The 24,386-nt window shown below is 38.8% G+C and overlaps 1 protein-coding gene and 1 long non-coding RNA gene across 2 annotated transcripts in view; one reads left to right on the top strand and one right to left on the bottom strand.

The window, feature by feature from the left end:
• LOC309961474 overlaps positions 1–8,807 on the top strand; it is a 54,399-nt gene extending 45,592 nt beyond the window's left edge. The window contains exons 2-3 of the long non-coding RNA XR_014326186.1: positions 2,647–2,761; positions 8,721–8,807. This is a non-coding gene — a long non-coding RNA (uncharacterized lncRNA). The remainder of the gene's footprint in view (positions 1–2,646; positions 2,762–8,720) is intronic.
• KIF23 (kinesin family member 23) lies at positions 1,223–22,690 on the bottom strand (the record flags this gene model as incomplete). The annotated part of the gene is given in 18 exon segments (XM_082838313.1): positions 1,223–1,297; positions 1,881–1,959; positions 2,149–2,231; positions 6,079–6,390; positions 6,664–6,843; positions 7,109–7,282; positions 7,915–8,072; positions 8,684–8,842; positions 9,176–9,302; positions 9,524–9,643; positions 9,728–9,807; positions 13,557–13,659; positions 14,956–15,077; positions 15,230–15,342; positions 18,142–18,312; positions 18,707–18,816; positions 22,379–22,402; positions 22,406–22,690. Coding segments are annotated over 18 exon segments (2,289 nt in total). The 5' UTR covers positions 22,505–22,690.
• Between the last annotated feature and the right edge of the window lie 1,696 nt (positions 22,691–24,386).

Raw genomic sequence — 24,386 nt, 5'->3', positions numbered from 1 at the left:
AAGTGCATTCTTGCAGCTAATCAATAGCAGCATTTGTTTTGTTTATAAACCCTTAAATATTCAGACAGGAAGTAGAAAAGTCACAATAAAAAGCAAAGCGTGATCTAGATATATTCTTTCTTAATCAGCCAAGACAAATACATGCATGAATTAGTTTATAAGTATACAAGAAATATACAAAAAATAGCATTATAAAAAAGTTCATACAGCATGAGAAAGGTGTCTTTCTCTGTTATTAATATTAAATATGGCAAGGTGTATAATATAAAAAGTTTGTAGAATCCTAGATATCTTTGGAGCCATAGGGGAATCTTTATGTAGGCCAGTGTATGATGACATATCTGAGATCTGTGGTATTCAACAAAGCTGGAGTTCTATGAGATGATTCGTTCAGAAGACTCCTTCTGGCATTGCTTTGGAGAAATCACCAACACAAATGAAAATGTTCTTTTGTTATTGGGACTGTCAATTCATGGCTTCTTGCGCCTAAAAATGAAAACCAGCATTTAGTGCTGAATTTTGCAATGAATCTCTAGGAGGGCTTTGAGAGAATTCCTGTTTTATCATGGGAAGAGTTAAAAGTCCTTCTAAGAAAGCAAATAACTTATAAAATATGCTTATCTAGTATTAAATTTAAAAAACAGAACTTTCCATCTTTATCCTGTTGCACTGATTTTCCAAACTGCCTAAGGAATACGTGTGTCAAAAATGGACACATGGACCTGTATAGGTAGATATTTGAAAAGCAGCAGGTTTGATTAATATGGGGAGAAAAAGGGGCCATAAATTCTGCCATTCCGTTTTATTTTAGCGAACACTTTTTGCTGTAATAAGAGGGGAATTAGGAAAGAATGAATTACAGGAGGAGCTGCCATCCCTGACTCCAGCCTCCCCTCCTTATAGGTGGATCTCAGTTCAGCCTTTGAAAATTTGATGAGCACAGGCAAAAATAGGAACAAGAGCGAATGTTCTTACAGCTCTAATTGCTCTTATTCAGCACCCCCCGCCCCCGGGTTCTCAGCACTGCTACTGCCTAGCGTAGTCTGCCAGTAGGGCCCAGATATTCCAATGGGCAAACAAAAACCATAGGTCCTCTAAAAAAAAAAAAAAAAAGTGGTTGGTAGGGAGAAGGGGTGGTGGGGAGGGAAGACACAGAGAAAGGCTGCACGTGGTCAGTACTCACTTGGGTGTGCGTAGTGCTGATACCCAGGCCCCTCAGTACTCACTTGGGTTGTGCGTGGTGCTGGTACCCAGGCCCCAGCTGAGACCCTGCTCTCATCTCTACAGCCACAGAACACTGAGAGAAAAACCAGAGAGGAAAGATCAGCTCCTCTCTGCAGTCTATTGATTCAACCAAGGTGAAATCCAACACTGCTTTCTAGTCCAGCACAGATACGTATGTTAAAATACCAATCAGGTACTTGAAATTTATTTGATGAGCCACAAAAATTGTGAGGTGGGAGGGTGTTTAGAGGTCATCCAGGTAAATCTCATTTTCTATCAGGAAGAAGAAAGTGGCAAAGGCTAGAGCTTGGCCAGCTGACCCCCACCTTCCCAGAGTAACAAACAGTTCCACAGGGAAGCTCTTCTCCTGAGAAGATTCCCATCAGTTTGATGGGCATTCTTGTTATTCTAGGGCGATGCTCTCTGACTTGATTCTTGGGCCCTATCCCTCTACACTAAAAACGGGCTTTGAGCTGAAGAGCTCCAGTAAAACCAGAGCAGAAATACAAATACCTTCTCAGATGTGCTGGGGACAGGCCTACAGGCTGCACTGGCCATGTGGGATCAGACCTTAGTTGTTTGTTTCAAAGAGCATGAAAAGCTACAGCTGTAGGCCTCAAAATATGACATCCCTAGCAAATACTGTTTACTCCTACCCTTGTTTCTACGTCGGTCCATTCAGACTCTGTTCCATCTGGTTGGGCAGGTGCTATTGTGGAAGATCTTCGTTTTCGACTACAGAAAAAGGGAAAACACAATGCAACAGTTATTTTTTGTATCTGAGAATAGGAAATATATTAGAAATAGGGAAACACCATATATACTCCTTCAGAGAACTGACACATTTTGCGGCTAGTCTGTTCCTCAGGAATGAGCAGCTGAGACAGTGGCAGCCTCTAAAGAAAGGAGCTGACGCTCACTCACCCAGTCGGTGACTCTTGTTTCAAAGTCTCAATTTCAGTAAACTGCACGGATTGTCCACCACCCCTTGTTCTATAAACATCACCCTACAGCCAAGAGAAAAGGTCACCATTACACTTTATACATCCAAAGGGTACACATACATATATATTTCAAATTAAATTTAAGACTCTACTGTTTTATGGAAACTCCCATCCACAAAACCAGATGGTGCTTGGACTGCTGGGTCTGTACCGTTAAAATACTTTAAAGATTTGTGTACATATCTCTCACTAAACAAAAGAAGTCCAATGTAATATAATTAGTAGCATTCTTAATTGCAGAAAATAACATTCCTTTTTTATTCAACCTATAAGTTAAAAACTACACTAGAGATCAAGAAATCTGTCAGAAATTTCTAAATGTTAGAAGGCGATATACTTTCTTCTCTGGATGTAGCCCTCCTCTCATATTCAAATAACAGTACAGTTGTTTTTGTTTTTGTTTTGCCGCACTGTACAGCTTGTGGGATCTTAGTTCCTGGTCCAGGGATCGAACTCGGGCCCTCGGCTGTGAAAGCGCTGAGTCCTAACCAAGGACTGCCAGGGAATTCCCTCAAGTGACAGTACAGTCAAAGGTAAGAGTTCTTTGTTTGGTTTACTTCTTAAGTAGGGGTTAAAACAAAACACATATTAATTAAAAGTACATAATACATCTGGAGCTCCTCTAACAAACCTGAGACTCTAAGCCTCATTTGACAGAAAGTCGCAGATTTAGTTCCAATTCAGCAGATTCGTAATCTAAGTAGTTACTTTAGTTTTCTAACAAACAGAGGTTTTATCAAATACCCATTTAAGTTCCTGTTGACACAGAGGAAGAGTAAATGGTTTTTTGTTAAGCTTTTTAATATTTCCTTTTCTTGTGTAAGTGTTTTACCTTAATTAGCTTAGTTTCAATCTCCCCATCGGAGGCTAGTTCCTGGTGGGTCAGCATGTACTTCTCACACTTAGCTAGTGCCTTTTCATTTGCAACAGATACAGTGATGGCGTGAGGGACCTGTGGCTGCATGACTGTCTCAGTTTGCAGGTTAGAGGCAGGCTTATGAGCTACCCATCTGTCTCCCGCAGAGCGTGATCGTCTGTGTCGCAGACGAACTGGTGCTACATTCTGATCAGGTTGAAAGAGGAATCAAGAAACAAGCATAACCCAGAATTAACTTAAGGGTGCTATTAGAAGTGCAGCAGTTTGGGCTACATTAGTTGGTGACAATATCAAAACAAATGCATGAACCTTTTCAAAAGCTAAACGTTACTCAAACAATTTAAATGTTCTCTTTGTATTTAAACAAAACCAACGAACATCTTTTAACACCAGCTTGTGTATATGTATTATATATTCTACTAGGGAGCTTCCCTTTCAACAAAGAATGGAAGGAAAAGTTCTGGTAATGCCGCTAGTCTTTCCTGCATAGGTGGTATTCAGGACAAGTAATTCACTTTGCATTCTTAATCAAAAACCAGTATTTGTGCCTGCTATTGTGGGGTAATCTGTTAGGTCCATGACTATGTTAAAAGCTTCAGAAAGACCAGCAGAAGCCCTAAATATATCATAAGCCTCTAAACAAAAGAGAAAATACTCCTATTGCAAACCAGGACCCTCCCCAAAGCTGATGGAGCTGTAGACTACAGAATGCTAAAGGGACATAAGGTATAGTGAGAACCTTGTGTATAAAATGATTAAAAGAATGTGTATAAAATGATTAAAAGAATGTAAATAAAATACTTCTGAGTACTATTAAAAATCTCAAAACAGAACTTTTTGAAAAGTTCAAAAGCAATAATGGCTAAAACATACCAACTTTTTTCCCCCAAACGTTTCATAAAGGTTCCAAGAACTAGATAAAGAATATACTGTCAAATCAGCCTCTATCATACAATAAAAAACTAGATGCTTCCAGTAAAATGTTATATAACTTTAGGACAGTTAAATTTAGCACATTCAGCCTAAGGGGGAAAAAAAAATCACAGAACATAGTTAATAGTTTCTTTGTAACTTTGCAAACATCTTTCTGTTTACAAAACTGAAAGGAAATGCAGCAGTCTACCACAGCCCAAATCCTTCAAAGCTGGTCAAGTATGAACATCTAATTTAAAATGCGTATGCGGGAGAACTTAAGTGTTTTTCCCTGTACAAGAAACAAATGAAGCACTAGTGACAAATCATGATACGAAAACATGGGCAATAGAGTTTGCCACTCTGGTTGCCCAAACCTCACAACAAGCAGGAAACTTCCCATTCTTAAAATAGCTTAATGTTGAAAAGGAAGAATGTGGCTCTCATGTCCTACCATTTAGCAAAGGTGACAGATTTCTCAAACACACTTAGCAATAAATACATTCTGAAACAAGCTTTGGAAAGATGACAGTCCTTACATTCTACTATCGTTTATGAGGTGAATGATATTTTAAATTTTTTCCTCAATGAAATATTATAAATTCAGTCCGCCTGATCTAATTTTTGACCAACAAACCTAGATGCATAGATACTAGCCTAAACTTTTCTCTGCTGCACTTCTAAAGAGATTTTGATTTCAAATGAAGTTAAAGGACCTCTAGTAAATCCTCTTAAATGTCTCATAGCCAAATTAGATAATGTTGACCAGGCATAAGCAGGCCTTGAAGAGTTTTCAGTCTGTAGACTTGCATGAAATAAGGGGGATTTATTAGAGTTGATCAGAAAGACCAGCCACCATGATTTGCTCCCTAAAAAGGTTTAAAGCAAAATCTGCAAAGTAAAGAACTTAAGCGACTTTAGAATTATCCGTTGCCTTGGTAAATACCTTGTAATTCATCATCATCCCTTAATAATCAAGAATGCAGGCCACCTGAATGAAATTTTCTGCACCCTAAATTATACAAGAAAATCTAAAGCAAATATTTACTGTAAGATTAAGTTGTTTAGAAGAAAAATTCTTAAAGAGATATATTAAAATTTTACTAAATGTAAATTCACAATATTAACTTTGTCCACTTACTCAGATTCAAAGGAAAACTTTACCTTAATCTTTAAGAAGAAAATATAGACGTGAATTTGTTTAAACACCCTTGAATGAGGCAGAGCCCTTGTAAATTGAAATGAAGGCCTTGAGATTAAAAGCAATGTATTGGAGATGGAAACCTTCCTTCAGCAGTTATAAAACAGCTGGCCTGGGCTCTTCAAAAAATAGTCAATGTCATGAAAATCAAAAAAGGGGAGGAGGGATTATTTTATATTGAAAGAGATTAAAGAGAGATAATAACCACATATAATGTATTCACCTTGATAGGACCAAGGTTTGAAAAAAGAAAAGCCATTATTGGGACAACTGGGGAAATGTAAACATGAACTGTAAGTTAGAAGGTACTTTTCAGGGTTAACGCTGTCTTAGGTGTGATGAAGATTGTGGTTATGTAGGACACGAAGCCTATGGCTTACTGTCAAAGGTTCAAGAAAAAAAATATTTACAAATCTATTTTTCAAAATAAAAGTCTGGGAAAGCAATTTTAAAAGTGAAAAGTTCGAAAACAGCAAAAAGTCTAATTTGGGGAAGATTGGGGAAGAGAAACCCAAATCAGAAAGATGTGCTCTAAGACACTCAGTCACTGACTCTGGATGCTCATCAGTTTACGCAGCTGAAAAGCACAGGTGACTCTGTGATGTGCCCCACGGACCGGCTTTCACTGAGCAGGAGGCAGTATTTCTGTGCCAAATGGGTTTAGCTTAGGCCTTTTCAGATGAAGAGCTAGGCCTCAATTTCAGGGTGATTTGATCTTCCAAACTAACAGAAAAATTAGACCTTGTTTATATTAGCACTCACCCATCTTTCCATTGAACTTTCTGAACCAAGTTAGTTAAAAAAAACACAGAAGATTAAAATATATTGCTACAATGCTTTAAAATAATACTGGCACTAACCCTGCTGCAGTGATCCTCTTCTATTTCTATCTCATTTCTGAGTGAAGGAACCACCTCCCTGCCTTCAGTCCAGTACATCCCTCGCCTTCTGTCTGACACGATACAAGTTTTACTTTGTCCTGGCTCCTGCTGCCTACGCCTTGCAATAGATGTGACATTGAGAGGTGTGTTGTACGAAGGAATTTTCTGCTCCCATTCCGAAATACAGGAAGCTACAGAAATGCTGCTGCAAGAGTTAGAGCACCTATGTAGCTGTGGCTGGCTCATGAGTTGCTGGCCGTTGGAAATCTGAGCAATACAGTTACTAGAAGGCTAAAAAAATTGAAGAGAAATTAATGAGCAAGACTTGAAAGAGGGAAACAATTCATTACTTTAATATTAGCACAGGCAGACATAATTTTTGTACTAAATTACTAGTTTTTATACTAAATTTGTGTTTATACTAAATTTGAAAATATTTATAAATAGAAATTTGAGAAATGCAATAATATAAAACAAAAAATTGATTCTCACAGAAATAGTCACCTAATCTGAACAAACCTTCTCTAGTACTACCAAGTTACTACACAACTACAAATAACTTACCGGTACTGGTGATGGAGAAACAGATCTTCGAGTAGCTTTTTCTCGATCGCGCTCCCGAGAGGGTCTCTCTGGCCGTTCAGTTTTGGGTTCAATAACGATAGCCTTCAGTTGCTTCAGTTTTTCATCTTTCACCCAGAGTTTATTTTGCATCTCCAGCTGTTTGGCTGCCACTCGACGCTCCTGAAGGTTATGTATGGCGATAGATATTCTGATTCAGTTATAGCAAACAAGTGCACTAGTTTACTTCCTCAAGATGACAGTTCTCCAGTTCTTCATAATGCTTATTAATTTGTTGTGACTTGTAAGGGCAGAGGAAGGAAGAGGAACTGAATAGGGGCTGCTGTGGCCACCACCACTAAAACCCTACCCCAAGTACAAGTGATTCAGAAGGCTACCATTAGAGATGAATCATCCCTGACATGAGCACTGTATGAATGACACTCACACATTCTTTCTCCCACTTCATGGTTGTTTCTGTCACCATGCCTTGCAGCCTGGCTTCTAGTCTGCGCTTGTCAGAGAACTGTTGCTGAAGTTTCTGATTCTGGGTTTCCAGCTCCTGTTGCAGGTTGCGCTTATCTTCTTCATAGATAGTCGTCGTTTTCTCTAAAATCTCAACCTGGGAAAGTAGACCATTATGTTCAGCATTTGGTATGTAAACATTTCAAGTAGCTTTAAAATAATCTCTCTCATAATCTTCTTATGCAAGCATAGTTATGGAAAGAAAAATCATGGAGAAAGCATTTTCTTCTAAAACTTCATCTGGATTCCCACCTCCATTCCTAGAAATGAGAACTTTTAAACAAGTTCCTCACTGAAAGATGAAGTTATAACTGATTTCATGTGGAAATTACTTTTCCTGAAAATTAAGGCTTACAATTTAATTTTTAGGCTGCTTTCAGAATATATTGGTTGAGATTAGCTTCTCTCTAGAATGAATGTGTACCCCCTAAGTGATCCTCAGTAAATGAGAGAACAAACATTACACAGTAGTAAATCAAAAAGCAAGCTATAATCAAAGCTAAACCGTAGAACATTCTCTTCGATTGCTAAAGTCTATTTCATAAAATTAAAGAGTGTATTACCCCTTTTATGCTTTTCACTCATATTTCCTCTTTTTGGGGATGGGATGAAGATTAGTAAATAACCAAATGATAACTCCCAGTAAGCAGCAGCTGCAGGCCAGTATAGAAAAACGGCTACGTCAGAGCCCAGTGCTAAATGTACATCCATTATAGTACCAAAGCCAACCTTGTATTCTAAAGTTTTGTTTTTCTTTTCCAGTCGTTCAATTTCCGATTTCTGTCCTGAGATCACCTTTTGTTTTTCACTTAGTTTTCCTTGAATGTAGTTTTCTTTATTTAAAACAGCATTGTCAAATTCTTGCAACAAAGCTTTAAAAGTAATAGCTGAAACAAGAGCATGCAGGTCAAGTTTACTCCGATTCAGAAATAACCAATGAAATCAACTTTTATGTGATGTGGGCAAGTTATTTTTTCTGAGCACATTTCCTCATTTCAAAATGGGGATTTAAATACCACTTATCTCACATTTTTCTTATGAAGATGATAAGTGTAAGTACATTCACTGAGCACTTACTATGTACCAAGCTGTTCCTGTCCTACATGATTTTCATACATTATCTCATTTATCCTTACAGCACCCTCTGAGGTAGGAGCAATGGCAATCCCCATTTTGCGGATGGAAACTAGAAATAAAGGATTAGGTGATTTTCTCAAAGATAGTTATTATAATGTAATACATGTTAAATGCCTTGCAAATAAGTAACTAGTAGGAACTAAAAAGTAACTTATCCCTTTGATCATCACTGTTGATTTTTGAAAGGGAGAAATTCATACCCACTTTTCTCTTTTGTTTTACTTCCTTGGAATATAAAATGATGCCTTGGGGACTACTAAGTTCAGAGACAAAATAACCCTTCCTTGAAGATTCTATCCGAACAAAGAACTTAATTCCCTGCAAATTTCTGGTGTTAAAATGACTGCAGTTTTGCACTTACACTGTTTGTGAAACTCATCAATCATCATTTGTCGTAGGTGATGTCGTTTCTCTAGTGCTTCAATCAGCCTGGGAAGAGTCTGCTCGTCATTGATATCCAAAATTTCGCAGGATGGCAAAGGTGGAAAACTCTGCAAAACCACTTCTGAAACCAGCAGTTCTGTATTGAGTTATTAAAAATAAAAAGTTAGTTACACAGGAAAAAAAGTTACTCAAACAAGTTTTAACACTGTGATAAGATCCCCAGTCAACATTGTACCTTGTTGGGCTGTCATAATACGTCCTTAAAAATGTTATAATAAAGAAGGAAAAAATGGAAAAAAAAGGTATATAATAAAAGAAATGTCACTTATACTTCGGTTCAGATTTTTTTTTGCACTTGCTTTTTGAGGGGAAAGGAAGTAAACAGTTTTCTTATGTGAAACAGATTTTTTTAAAAAGAGAGAGACAGGCAGACTCATCAGTGGGCAGATGACATAACAGCGGCTCATACCATCTCCAACAGGACCTCCCCGGGCCTGGTTTCTGTATCGCCTTCCCGGCGTTAAACCACTTATTGCCTTGTCTGTTGGTCTTGCTACTTCAACTTCTTGGGTCACTTCTGCAAATCTCATGACTTGCTAAGATACAAAATAAATGGGGTTTGTTTTTTTAAACAAATAAGCATATCCAAGTCTTTCTAAAGAAATCAGTAAATGAAACGGTAATAGATTGATCATTAGTTCACTTCTGTAACTAATGGTTCTGTATCAGTTTAAAAAATGTTCAAAATGTTATTCTTCACATCCAAATGGTTGTTTTCTTTATAGAAAGTCAGACTTTATAAAGGCATTAAAATTACCAAGCTTTCTTCATAATCTTCGGCCTTTGGATTCACACACACGATCAGACGTACTTTCCCTTCCCCATCAAAGTAGTTCTTGAACAGATGGGTTAACTTTGAATCTCGATATGGAACCATCTATAAATATATTCAAATCCAAATACATAAGGCAGAAAATGCACACAAACAAAACTATACAAATGTCCAAAGGCTGCTGCTTACCTTGTTAGTTCCATACGTTTGATTCTCTCTCAGGACCTCCATACACGTTCTTAGCGTCATTAGTGACTGATTAATGTTACCTGACAGAAAAATGTACACAGAAGACATTTGAAGACAACAATTGAGTAGCTAGAGTGTGGTCTGTTTGCCTATGAAATCCCTACTTCATAGAACTATAAGATGGAAATTACAAATGACAGATTTTAGTGGCTCAGCTTAAAGAGCTGTCCATATCTGGCAGTGTTGCGGGAGAGGGTGAGTACCGTCCTTCAGGGACTCTATCATAAAGACTCTCCACTGAATGCAGCATTATGCTTCATGACCCATAAAGTTTCTTCCAAATCTTAAATACTGTGATGTGAAAGAGTATATTAGATACAGATGTTTAATATCCTCATAATAAAATCTTTTCTCTAAAGCATGACCATTTCAGGCTACAGTTGGCTCCATCCGGACACTGAAGTCTCCCCTGCACCAGGAGGAGCTCCTGTCTCTACCAGTCAAGTATCTTAAGAGCCAACTAAATCTGTTCCCTCAATATCTAAACAAGGGTTTCTTAGGCAGCATACTTGTTAGTCCTGGCCACTCGTTTGAATTTCTCAGTCAAGGCAAGTCTGACAGATCTATCAAGCCAACAATAAAGGAGACCTCACCTGCATAGACCCCAGAAGTACCTGAGAATTTTTTTCATCCTGAAACCTTAAGGTCAGCTGACTCCATCATGCTTTCATTCTTAGCTGCCTCTCAAAACACAGAGCTTGGGCTTCCCTGGTGGTGCAGTGGTTAAGAATCCCTCTGCCAATGCAGGGGACACAGGTTCGAGCCCTGGTCCGGGAAGATCCCACATGCCGTGGAGCAACTAAGCCCACGCGCCACAACTACTGAGCCTGCGCTCTAGAGCCCACGAGCCGCAACTAGAGAAAACCCGCGCGCAGCAATGAAGACCCAACACATCCAAAAATAAATGACAGAAAAGCCCACAGAGCTCATCTGCACCTCCGTGATATTCCATGATGCATGCTTTATTTTTCTTGACCCCAACTCCCACTGCCCTTCCTCCTTTTCTTCCATTGTGTCTGCAAAATCGATATTCCTGTTAACAGACTTCCCTCATGCTCAGGCCTCTCACAGAATGATCCATTCACCCCTTTCCCTAATGCCAGGGGTTCCTAACCTGGGGTCCGTGTTGTCCATGGGTACACTCCAGGGAGTCTGCATGCATGGATAGGAAATAAATTACATCTATTTCTACTGATCTCTGAAATTTAGCCATTTCTTTCATTTGAATGTAGGCCAGAAACCTACAGTGGTGGTAGTAGTACCACCTGTGAGTTTTAATCAGTAGAAGTCACAGGTACTTTTATAACACTATGGTTTATTGTTGATCTCAAGATACTCTGAAATTATGCAGTTATTAGACATGCTGATGGGATTTTATTTAAGGCTTTTAATAAAGCACATAAATTACTATATGACAAGGTTTTAAGAATACTTTAAAAAACACATTTCAGTCTAATTGGTTTCCTTTTTAGTCCTGTATTTTATGTTACACATTCTAAAATATCATTCTGAGTGGTGTCCACAAGCTTTACCCCATCCCATGGCAAAGCCCTGCAACCTTACTTTTATTTCCCAGAAGGGTGGTGCTTCCCCTGCAGCCCTGTAGTCTTGTGAATAAAAGTTGTTTGTTTTCTAAAGCCTGACATTTTATAAGGATGGTGAGTAGAGGGAGGCCAGCAACATTTTCTCAGTTCCTTACTGCTGCCTTCAAATAAATGTTCCCCATACATGCCAGCTCCTGGGTCAACTTCAGGATCTAAGAGGAAGGTCACTCTGACCTGCCATCGGAGGGCCCCAGCCTCCTCAAGTCCAGTAGACCTTTCTCTCTTTACCACTGTAACCACACCCTGAACGTTGTCACTCAGAACTGCAGCACCTCTAGAAACCTGAAGCTAAACTGTGCCCCAGGCACAATATCCTCCTCTTCTAGCTCTCACTCCCTAACCATGTCACACCTATTCCCCATCCTTATCAACACTGATAGTGCTTTCTGTTTTTCCCCCCAAAGCATCAGAACCCTCAGGTTTCTACTTTCCTCCCAATCCAGCTAATCCTCTTTTCCCATCAAGGTTAATCCTTCCTCTTGTGATCTGGATTCCGGATGCTCTGTCTTCTTATAAAGACGTATATAAAGAGTGTGTGTGTGTGTGTGTGTGTGTGTGTGTGTGTGTGTGTGTGTGTGTGTGTGTGTGTGTGTGTGTGTGTGTGTGTGTGTGTGTGTGTGTGTGTGTGTGTGTGTGTGTGTGTGTGTGTGTGTGTGTGTGTTTAGTCATTCCATATTATTGGCAAAACCTAAACCTATAAACCTCAAGTCAAATCTCTCTTCCAAATCCATGTACCTCTCTGCATCCAATTACTAGGCACCTACACTTGAATAAATTGATATATCTAACACAAAACTCTTAACTGCCCATACCTGCACCTCAGGCTACTTCTCCTCAATCAAGATCTTCCTTGATTTACCCTCTTCTCTTCCTTCCTCTCCACATCCAGATGGGCCTACTTCTGAACCAGCTCTTAGTTTTGGCTGACCTTTGCCTCCAGATGACACGATTGCTCATCTGAATTATGCAAAAGGCTCCTGACTGCTTTTCATCTCTCTAGACTTGCCTCTGGTAAATTAATCTGCTACACTGGGGAAATGGTCTTTCTAAAACTAATCCTTCATTGACTGTGTAACAGCAGAAAGATAACAAGTTTTGAAAGTTCAACCAACCTGGGTCTGAACCAGGCTCTAACCTTGGGAAAATTACTTAACCTCTTCCAATCTGAAAACTGGGTACGATACAATCCTGAAAAGTCACAATCAAGAAATCAAGCCCACGTATAGTAGATACTATGAAACACACTAGTCCCTTAATAATTGGTAGTCACCATTATTCCTTCAAGAAAAAATTCAGACTTTCTAATATGATAGTCAAGGGTCCTAATGACTTTGCCTTGCCCTTCTGCCTCAGTGGTGACGGCTCACCAACCCACACCCTACACTCCAGCTACCTTGACCCTGCCATGTTCTCAGGAATGATGCCTTTAATTCTGTCCTTCTTCAGAGAGCTCACGCCTCAATTTAAGTGTCAACTCCACACATTCTTCCCCAAAGCCCCCCTCTCTCACACACAGCCCCAGAATGGATGGAGCAGTCCTGCTCTGTACTCCCACAGCACCTCGTGCTCACCTCCTTCATACTCTACTGAGACACTCTCATGTACTAGATGGGCTCTCTAGGGCAGGGTGTCATCCTTTATATCTGTGTTCAACTCCTGTAACACAGTAGGTACTCCATAAATGTTATTAACATAAAACATAACATGAATGGCTGTACTAAGTGAAAGATTAAAAGAGAAAAACACGCACACAGATTTCCTCTCAACTGGCTTTTGTATTCAAAGGCTCTTGTATTCAAAGATTTTTCCTATCTCCAGAAGCCGATTTTTACCACTTTGAATGTTGGAGTAACTATTCAATCACTTAATTTCATGGACCCAGTACTGACACGCCAGCCATAGATATAATAGACACTTTCAATATGAGTATAACCTATTTTATATTTATTTTACTCACTTTTCCTCATTCTTAAAGAAATCAACGTGTTGTAACAGATCAATACCAAACCAGCATAACTAAAGAAAAAGCACTGGTCACTTAGCCTCTACATTTTTAGTCAAATTGAAGACAGTTATGCATAAACCACCTATCAATAAGTGGCGATAAACGGGCATGGCAAGTTTCTGAAAGTTGTAGCAATAAGTAAGTGCTATGTTTTGCTCACCAGCTTCACGTAACCTGTTCCCTTCTGCTTTTGTCCGGTTAGTTCTTTCACTTCCAGCAAGATCTACCAAGGACAACTGGCTAATAGTGATTTGTTCTTTTTCCTGAAGGGAAGATTATAATGCCAGTAACATAAGTTATAACTGGTTTACAATGTTCTTTAAATATATTCAAATCAAATTAAGTCTTATGAATACAATGTTTGCACAATACAAAATGTATAGTAGGGGTGAAGGATACATGTTTTGGGGGAAGAGTTTGCTAAAAGCATATGATAAATATCCTCAAGACATTACTTGCCCATTGTCTGGTCTTCTACGTTATACTGTGAGCTCCACAAGAACAGGAATTCTACCTTTTAACCACTTCATCTCCAGCACCCTGCACAGTGCCTAGCACTCAGCAGGAGCTCAATAAATGTCTGCTAAACAGTGAGTCTACAGCAAGGCTAAATATTTGTATAATGAGATATTTGATAATTTTACAGTCTAATAATTTCATAATACTCTAATAACTTATAAGAAATGAAAGTCAAGAGATACATAACTGATACTATAACATTAGATGTGATTCAATGGAAAGCAAGTGCATAGAGACTTGACTTAAAAGGATTTTCTAGCTAACATTTATCAAGTGCTGACTGTAAGCCAGGCAATGGACTATAAAACTTTACATGCCTCACCTCCTTTAACCCTCACAGCATTACAAGGAGTTTATTACAATTAGGTGAGACAAGCTAGTAAATGCCTGGGAATCAGAATTCAAATCCTGGTGGTCTTTAGTACCATGCTGAACCATCTACTCCTGCCATCTGAAAACCTTCGTGATATACCACAATTTCACGATATGTTTTGAATGGAATTACATTTTAATAGCTTAAAGTTATTAAATGATTTATATGTTCAGGCTCAAATGCTGTTACTAATTGATATAAGCCTTGTACCATGACAGGCCCAGCAGTAAAGAGTGATCAGCAGATGGGGGGCCCTACTGGCCTATCAGCCGAGAGAAGAACAATCTAGAATTGGCCACTCCTGAACTCTACCGAGCCTGGAGAGTTAACTGCTGACATTTAAACACCATTAACTGAAGTTCTACATACAAAATGAGTCTTCAGAGATAAAATAAAATACATGTTATGATTCATTGTTTTATCTCCTCTATTAGATATTTAAAAAGATTTGTAAACCTTTTTCACAACAAAATTCCAGGTTCTAAGATTTAATAGCTAGTTTCCCAAAACTATACTATCTAATTAATGGAACATTTTTTTAAATGTCATCACCTACACATGTATTAATTCTAGAGCAATATTCAGTGTAATGAAACCTCCATGATTTACCTGATTCCCAAAATTAAGGATTCAGAACAAGAACACACTCCACACGTTAAATCTTTACCTGTAAGACATTGTCTCCATCCGCATCCAAGGGAGCCTGAACTAATTTAATGTTGAACACGCTATGGGAACGGCTGGACTCACGATTCAAATGTGTGTTAGCAATTCGTCGCTTTTTCTGGCCTACAGTGACAGAGAAATCATTGATCAAATCTCTGAGTCATTTCAGTGTACATACTTTCTACCAAACCAAAAAGTATTGTCAAATTAGAGTAGCAGCTTTCAGGATTATATTTATCACTGTATATATCTGTAATTCTAGCTCTGCTTCTAACCTCTCCAGAAAACTTCAAAAGCCTCCTCAGTAGATTTCACTTCTACTTCTGTACATCCTGCAACATACATGTTATGGTTCTTATCTTCGCGAAGCAACTTAGATTGTGGAGGTCTATGAGAAAGAAAAAACATTAGTTTCCTATATTATGAGATACTGATATTGCAACTTAAGGACTAAAATGTCAGGCAACATGACATCCATTCTTATAACGGGAATAAGCCTAAGCAAGACTGCAGAAGCATATTACACTTGGATAAGAATAAGGATATATAGTAAAAAGATTAGTTACATAACAGGATAACAGGAATCTATTTTGTTTTAAAAGCTTTGCTCTAATTTGTTCTAACAAAGCACATGAAACAACACTTACTAAACAATTAGAGATCAAAGTAGTAGTATAGCACCATCACATGCACAGGTTAAGCATCAAAATCTAGCATTTTCTTAATTTTAAAAGATCAACAGATAGAGCTGGTTCTGACTTCAGTGTCAACAAAAAACAAATTCAGAAGGAGTTTGGTATATACCAGGAGTGGCAATCCTTTCAAAGTGGCTGGTCAAGTTTTAGTCTAAGGTAGGATGAGGATGGGAAAGGTGCTGCCTGTTTGGCCTCAGTCTTGTGAACGGTGGGGGTAGAAACATTTACCAGCCACCATTATTCAGCAAATGGCAGAATTCTCAGGGACCAAGGAGGGGCTTAGAAGTAGCAGCCGGCCCAGTACCAATGAAAAACCACCTACATGCAAACATGCCACAGATGCCAACCACTAGTATAACTGCACCCTTCTCCTTAAGAAAAGAGCACCATCACATACACAAAATCTGTGTTCCTCATGGGCGCGCTGCAACTATTCCACCTACCAAAGGAATAAGGTAGAAGTTACTGTTTCTATAGCAGCCATCTCACAGCAACACGTTCAGTCCAGAGTATCTGACAGTCACGATGAGTCGTATCTTAAAAATCCTCTGCTTCTAATATTTCTTCATTGTATTAAAAACTAAACCTTAAACCAGCTCAAAAAAGCAGGTTAATCACCACCCTAACAAATAAAATCTGAATTCACTGCCAAGTAAGCACCCTGTGAGTTCATTCAAGGAGTTACCCGAAAGGTTACAAGGCATAGTCACATTTGTCAGTCTTCACTTACATAACAAAACCAAGAGAGGCTTCTTAGAAAACAATCTCATTTGGAACAAATCAAACAGAAACTTGGCACATGTGCAGACATGAAAGTGATTGGTAGCAGTGAATGACATCACAAAAGTTTAGGAAAATGGGTACATACAACTGATACTTTGAAACAAATGGGAAAGTAATTAGTCTATAAATTGTTTAATATAAATAAAAGTGGGGGGGCTTCCCTGGTGGCGCAGTGGTTGAGAGTCCGCCTGCCGATGCAGGGGACACAGGTTCTTGCCCCGGTCTGGGAAGATCCCACATGCCGCGGAGCGGCTGGGCCCGCGAGCCAGGGCCGCTGAGCCTGCGCGTCCGGAGCCTGTGCTCCGCAACGGGAGAGGCCACAACACTGAGAGGCCCACGTACAGCAAAAAAATAATAATAATAAATAAATAAAAGTGGGTATACAGACACCTGTTCTCAGTCTAATGGTTTTCCAAATCTAGCTGTTCCTCCACTAATATTCACTGAGTCATATACACAAAAGTTAAGTAATACAACACAGGTCTTCATATTATTTGTCTTGAGAGGCCCTGACAAAGACAGCATTGAAGATAAGCATTTAGCTTAAGAACAAAACCATCAAGGAACAAGATACCAGAGTCAGCTCTGGCACAAATGTAGTTTGTGAGGCCAGATTGTAATTGCTCTTCAGTCTCAGCAGGGCAAGACCCAAGGAAATCTAAGTAATAGTCTTTTAACTCTGGTGGAATGACAATACAGATGTCACTTCTTATTGGTCAGTGATGGAAGGTCTGTGACTATTAGTTGTGCAGACAACAGCTTTAGGCTCCATTCTGTGGGGATCACCAGAACACAGATTAGAGACTACAAACTCCCAACATTAAGTGTCAGGTTCTTAAAGGTAGCCCCAGGGCACATCAACAGGGACACTTCTTTATACAATTAAGGTCCTTGTCAAAATACAGCCCAGGGCCCACATATATACAGTAGAATATTACTCAACCATAAAAAGAAATGAAGTTGAGTTATTTGTAGTGAGGTGAATGGACATAGAGTCTGTCATACAAAGTGAAGTCAGAAAGAGAAAAACAAATACTGTATGCTAACACATATATATGGAATCTAAAAAAAAAAAAAAAAAGGTTCTGAAGAACCTAGGGGCAGGACAGGAATAAAGACGCAGACGTAGAGAATGGACTTGAGGACATGGGGAGGGGGAAGTGTAAGATGGGATGAAGTAAGAGAGTTGCACTGACATGTATACAATACCAAATGTAAAATAGCTAGTGGGAAGCAGCTGCATAGCACCGGGAGATCAGCTGGGTGCTTTGTGACCACCTAGAGGGGTGGAATAGGGAGGGTGGGAGGGAGACGCAAGAGGGAGGGGATATGGGGACATATGTATACATATAGCTGATTCACTTCATTATACAGCAGAAACTAACACAACAGTGTAAAACAATTATACTCCAATAAAGATGTTAAAAAAAAAAAAAATACAGCCCAGGGCCAAGAGTTTTTCAAAAGTAAAGTCTAAGGTGAATATTCTCCTTAGATGCCTTAACCCAGTGGTTTTCCTAATACAGCTACATATCTAGTTAATATACAGAACTATTCACCAAGCACCAACTGCATGACATACGAGTTATATTTCATTTTGAAAACAAAAGTAAGCTTTATCCCCATTTATAGCTGAGGAAACTAAACCTCACTGATGTGAAGTGACTTCACCAAGGTTAAGCAGCTAAGGGACTCTCTCCACTACTTACTTAGGCTTTATGGGATCAAACGGCACCTCTTCCAATAGGTCATATATGTAATTATTATATATTTCAATATAAGAGACAAATACACCGTAGACACTATCTTCATCAACCTCTTCTGCTTTGCAAAATTCTTGTACATTTATCATATCTGCAAACTCTGGATCTACTTGTCGTCTGAAAAAAGAAAGAAAAAGCCCCAAAGTCTCATCTTACACACTGTGAGTAAATAAATGACCTCCATTACAAGCAGGAATGCACAGAGCAACTTCATTCATACTCATGGTTGGACCAACAGTTCTCCCATATCTCCCCAGATACACAATACAGGCTTTTACATCCTTTCTCACGAAGAGTGGCACCTTCCCTAAACAGTGATTCAAGGGCAGTGTGCTCAGAACCAAACAGAACATCTGGGCAAATAAACTTACTTAAGAACATCCCTCAACTTTGACCTCACTGAAGTCAATGGTCAGACCAACTTCTCCACTTCTGTTCACCATTCCCTATGCCTGAGGAAAGCACTTGACAGGGTTCCCATGAGGCCAGTGTTACAAATTTAATTACTTACTTGCTAGAGGGGGTCTTTGGATTGGGCGTGGCTTCTCTTTTCTGCCGTTCTAATAAAGCATCAACTTCACACTGTATATCCATACTATTCCTATCATTAGATTTAAAAACCTTAAAGGGGGGCAAAAATCAGACCATAATTTTTAGACTTTGACTTAAATAGTAAGAAATATACTTAAGAAATAAAAAACAATACTTAAACATATTTAAAGTTTCAAAAGGTATCCAATGCCTTAGTTCTCCCTTAATACTACTGTATTCACAGGTATTTTGGCAGCTATGCCCTCTAGTGAGTCACAACACACAAAAAATTAAACTTACGTATCGTTTAGCTTGAAACGACCCTATACTGTTAAAGAGCATGTCCAAACAGCGAGGAAGCAGTCCTCCTTCCCCTGGAGAACCAGTCATAGTGTGAGTTTTTCCACTTCCCGTCACACCATATGTAAAAAGGAGACCTACAATGTAACAAGTCACAGTTATATATTAATTAGCTATATCTTAAAAGTCCTCCACGTATAATATTTTTTGTATTAGAAAACACTTAAAATTAACTGCTCAACACCTCAATATATAAGGCAAATGCTAACAGCCATGAAAGGAGAAATCAACAGTAACACAATAGGGAGACTTTAACGCCCACTTACATCAATGGACAGATCATCCAGACAGAAAATCAATAACGAAACACGGGCCATAAATGACACATTAAGCCAGATGGACTTAATTGATATTTATAAAACATTCCATCCAAAACCAGAATACACATTCTTCTCAGGTGCACATGGAACATTCTCCAGGACTGACAACATGCTGGACGACAAAACAAGCCTCAGTAAATTTAAGAAAACTGAAATCATATCAAACATCTTTTCTGACCACAACGCTAAGAGATTTGAAATCACAAGAAGAAAAACTGTCCAAAAAACCCAAATAAGTGGAAGCTAAACAATATGTTACTAAACAACCAATGGATCACTGAAGAAATAAAAAAAATACCTAGAGACAAATGGCAACAAAAACATGACAATCAAAAACCTATGTGATGCAGGAAAAGCAGTTCTAGCAGGGAAGTTTATAGCAATTAAAATCTTACCTCAGGAAACAAGAAAAATCTCAAACAACTTAACCTTACACCTAAAGCAACTAAAGAAAAAAGAATAAACAAAACCCAAAGTGAGTAGAAGGAAAGAAATCATAAAGATCGGAACAGAAATAAATGAAATAGAGATGAAGAAAACAACAGAAAAGAGCAATGAAACTAAAAGCTGGTTCTTTGAAAAGGTAAACGAGACTGATAAATCTTTAGCCAGACACATCAAGAAAAAAAAGGGAGGGCTCAAATCAAGAAAATCAGAAGTGAAAACAGAGAAGTTACAACAGACACCACAGAAATACAAGGGATCATAAGAGACTACTACAAGCAAGTGTATGCCAATAAAATGGATAACCTAGAAGAAATGGACAAATTCTTAGAAAGGTACAAGCTCCCAAGACTCAACCAGGAAGAAATAGAAAATATGAAAGGACCGATCATAAGTACTGAAACGGAAACTGTGATTAAAACCTCCCAGCAGGGTTTCCCTGGTGGCGCAGTGGTTGAGAAGTCCGCCTGCCGATGCAGGGGACACGGGTTCATGCCCCAGTCCGGGAAGATCCCACATGCCGCAGAGCGGCTGGGCCCGTGAGCCCTGGCCGCTGAGCCTGCGTGTCCGGAGCCTGTGCTCCGCAACGAGAGAGGCCACGACAGTGAGAGGCCCACATACCGCAAAAAAAAAAACCTCCCAGCCAACAAAAGTCCAGGACCAGAAGGCTTCACAGGCAAATTCTATCACACATTTAGAGAAGAGTTAACACCTATCCTTCTGAAACTATTCCAAAAAATTGCAGAGGAAGGAACACTCCCAAATTCATTCTACAAGGCCACTATCACCCTGATACCAAAACTTGACAAGGGTAACACAGAAAAAATTACAGGCCAGTATCTTTGATAAATATAGACACAAAAATTCTCAACAAAATACTAGCAAACCGAATCCAACAACACATAAAAAAGGTCACACACCATGACCACGCTGGATTCATCCCAGGGTTCCAAGATTGAGCCAACATACATAAATCACTAAATGAGATACACCACATCAACAGAAGGAAAAAAACCTCGTGATCATCAATAGATGGAGAAAAAGCATTTGACAAAATTCAACATTCACTCATGATAAAAACCTTTATGAAACTGGATAGAGAGGGAACATATCTCAACATAAAAGCTATTTATGACAAACCCACAACCAATATAATATTCAATGGTGAAAAGCTGAAAGACTTCCCGCTAAAATATGGAAAAAGACAAGGATGCCCACTCTCACCACCAAAACAAAAGTAAACAAATGGGACCTAATTATACTGTAAAGCTTTTGCATAGAAAAGGAAACCATAATCAAAATGAAAAGACAACCCACAGAATGGCAGAAAATATTTGCAAATGATGCGACCAACAAGGGATTAATTTCCAAAATATACAAACAGCTCACGCAGCATCACACACACACAAAAAAAACCCAATCAAAAAATGGGCAGAAGACCTAAACAGACATTTCTCCAAAGAAGACATACAGATGGCCAAGAGGCACATGAAAAGATGATCAACATTGCTTAGTATTAGAGAAATGCAAATCAAAACTACAATGAGATATCGCTTCACACAAGTCAGAATTGCCATGATCAAAAAGTCTACAAATAACAAATGCTGGAGAGGGTGTGGAGAAAAGGGAACCCTCCTACCCTGTTGGTGGGAATGTAAATTGGTATAGCCACTATGGAGAACAGTATGGCGGTTCCTTAAAAAACTAAAAATAGAGCTACCATAGAATGCAGCAATCCCAGGCCTGGACATATATCCAGAGAATACCATGGTTCAAAAGGATACATGCACCCCAATGTTCATTGCAGCGCTGTTTATAATAGCCAAGACATGGAAGCAACCTAAATGTCCATCGACAGGTGAATGGATAAAGAAGATGTGATACATATATAAAATGGAATATTACTCAGCCATTAAAAAGAATGAAATAATGCCATTTGCAGTAACATGGATGGACCTGGAGATTATCATACTAAGTGAAATAAGTCAGACAGAAAAAGACAAGTATCATATGATATTGCTTATATGCAGAATGTAAAAACTTAAAAAATGATACAAATGAACTTATTTACAAAACAGACTCACAGACTAAAACAAACTTATGGTTACCAAAGGGGAGGGATAAATTGGGAGTTTGGGATTGACATATACACACTACTATATTTAAAATAGATAATCAACAAGGACCTACTGTATAGCACAGGGAAATCTACTCAATATTCTGTCATAACCTATATGGGAAAAGAATCTGAAAAAGAATGGATATATATATAACTGAGTCACTTAGCTGTATACCTGAAACTAACACAACACTGTAAATCAACTATACTCCAATGCAAAATAAAAATTAAATTTGAAAAAATAAGCAAATTAAAAAAATTAAAATAACTGCTCAAAAAAGCAGGTTTAACACTACTCTGGCAAATTAAATGGGTTCAAGGCTGAACATAAACCAAGTATCTAAGCATCAAAAAAGTTTTATCAGAGAGGGAGAAAAAGAAAAATTCAACAAAACTCCAAGAATCATACCATTTTTGCCGTGAATGACGTCATCTACCAAGGGATTAGCCACAACATCAAAGAGCTCCTTTTGGGTGGTATGAGTGCCAAATACTTGTTTAAATGAATACTGAGTCTGTGGAGAAGAAAAAACATAAAAAGCACATAAACGGAATTCCACTATAGCTAGGCTAGAAATATATCTGTTTAAACATATTCAGATGTTTCCTTATGAACAATTAGATCTAGACATGAAAAAAAAATACCAATAGTCTTTAAACTTGGAATCTTTAAAAAAATTCATGACATACTTAAATTATACCAATTATAAACTGGTAAATATTTAGTTATAACTACTGAAGAGACTGCAGAAAAGTCTTGTCTACTAATGCCTCATAGACTAAGGCTGATTTTGTTTTAATTAAGTGACAAAGGAGTTCAAAAGGTATTACAACGATTCAGTGTGAAAATCCTCAAGCATTACTTCATATACTATTTTACTGCTATCTATTTTTCTTTATAAAGGTGTCATTTAAAATGGCATAGCAGTATAAAACCAAGAGTTTTGATGTACTGCCCCCCCTTTTTTTTTTTTGTGGTCCGCGGGCCTCTCACTGTTGTGGCCTCTCCTGTTGCGGAGCACAGGCTCCGGACGCGCAGGCTCAGCAGCCATGGCTCACGGGCCCAGCCGCTACGCAAGCATGTGGGATCCTCCCGGACTGGAGCACGAACCCGTATCCCCTGCATTGTTAGGCGGACTCTCAACCACTGCGCCACCAGGGAAGCCCAGTACAGCTTTTTTTTTTTTTTTTTTTTTTTTTTTTTGCGGTACGCGGGCCTCTCACTGTTGTGGCTTCTCCCGTTGCGGAGCACAGGCTCCGGACGCGCAGGCTCAGCGGCCATGGCTCCCGGGCCCAGCCGCTCCGCGGCATACGGGATCTTCCCGGACCGGGGCACGAACCCGTGTCCCCTGCATCGGCAGGCTGACCCTCAACCACTGCGCCACCAGGGAAGCCCTGTACTGCTTTTTTTAAACTAGAAAATAACTGTCAATATAATCTCATCTGAGTTTTGTTTGTTTGTTCTTCGCTGTGCCACAAGGCATGCAGGATACTAGTTCCCTGACCAGGGATATAACCCTGGTGCACTGGAGTGGAAGCATGGAGTCTCAACCACTGGATCACCAGAGAAGTCCCTCATCTGAGTTCTTCTATGAAATAAATTTTAAATAAACTGTGACCTTTACAAAAGAAATAATACTTCAATTATCAAATCTTTCAAAATATGACTATTATTATAAAGCATATCTATATTATCAGAAATATTACCAAACTCCTACTTGGAAAATAAGACTGGGGACTAGGGTATATATTTCAAGGTAAATTAAAATGCCCTAATTATCCAGGGACTGGAGTTCTATTCTTTCTATTTTTGTTATTTTCTCGCTTTATTAGTTTGTAGACATTGCAATTGTTCCCTGTAGGCTTCCTGAATTTCTTGCAATTTTTGCTCCATGAATGTCAATGCTATTATTTGGTGCATGAGTATTCACTAGAATTTATTATGGATTATAGCCTTTGTCACGTGGCCCCTTTCCCGTTTAATAACGTTTTATCTTAAATTCAACCTGCTCACATATCAATATTATGACCCTTATGTTTTTAAAATTAGCAGTTTTGTCCCCCAAAAGGAGACACGTATAGATTAGGACTCAAATACATCATCACCATCATAACAACAACAACTTGCACTTAACACTAACCATGTCCCTTCAAGCACTGCCTTAGCATATTAGTGAATCATCATTTTTACAACCTCTGATGTAGGTACTATCAATTATTATGGCTCATTTTATAACTTGTTAAAGATCACACACCTACTTCAGCTAAGCTAACTCTCACCTTTGTAGAAGTTTTTATTCCAATCCTGCAAAACAGCTTTAGAGTTCACAGATAGAACAAAGAATCTTAGAACTGAAAAGATACATACAGGTTAGTGCTGACAGGTCAATGACCTCCAAGTCTTCATGAACAATCCC

This window comes from Leucopleurus acutus (assembly GCF_964270905.1).
Source record: "Leucopleurus acutus genome assembly, chromosome: 1".
Lineage (NCBI taxonomy): Eukaryota > Metazoa > Chordata > Mammalia > Artiodactyla > Delphinidae > Leucopleurus > Leucopleurus acutus.
Note: the sequence above shows the minus strand (reverse complement) of the source record. Positions and strands in the feature narration are given on the sequence as shown.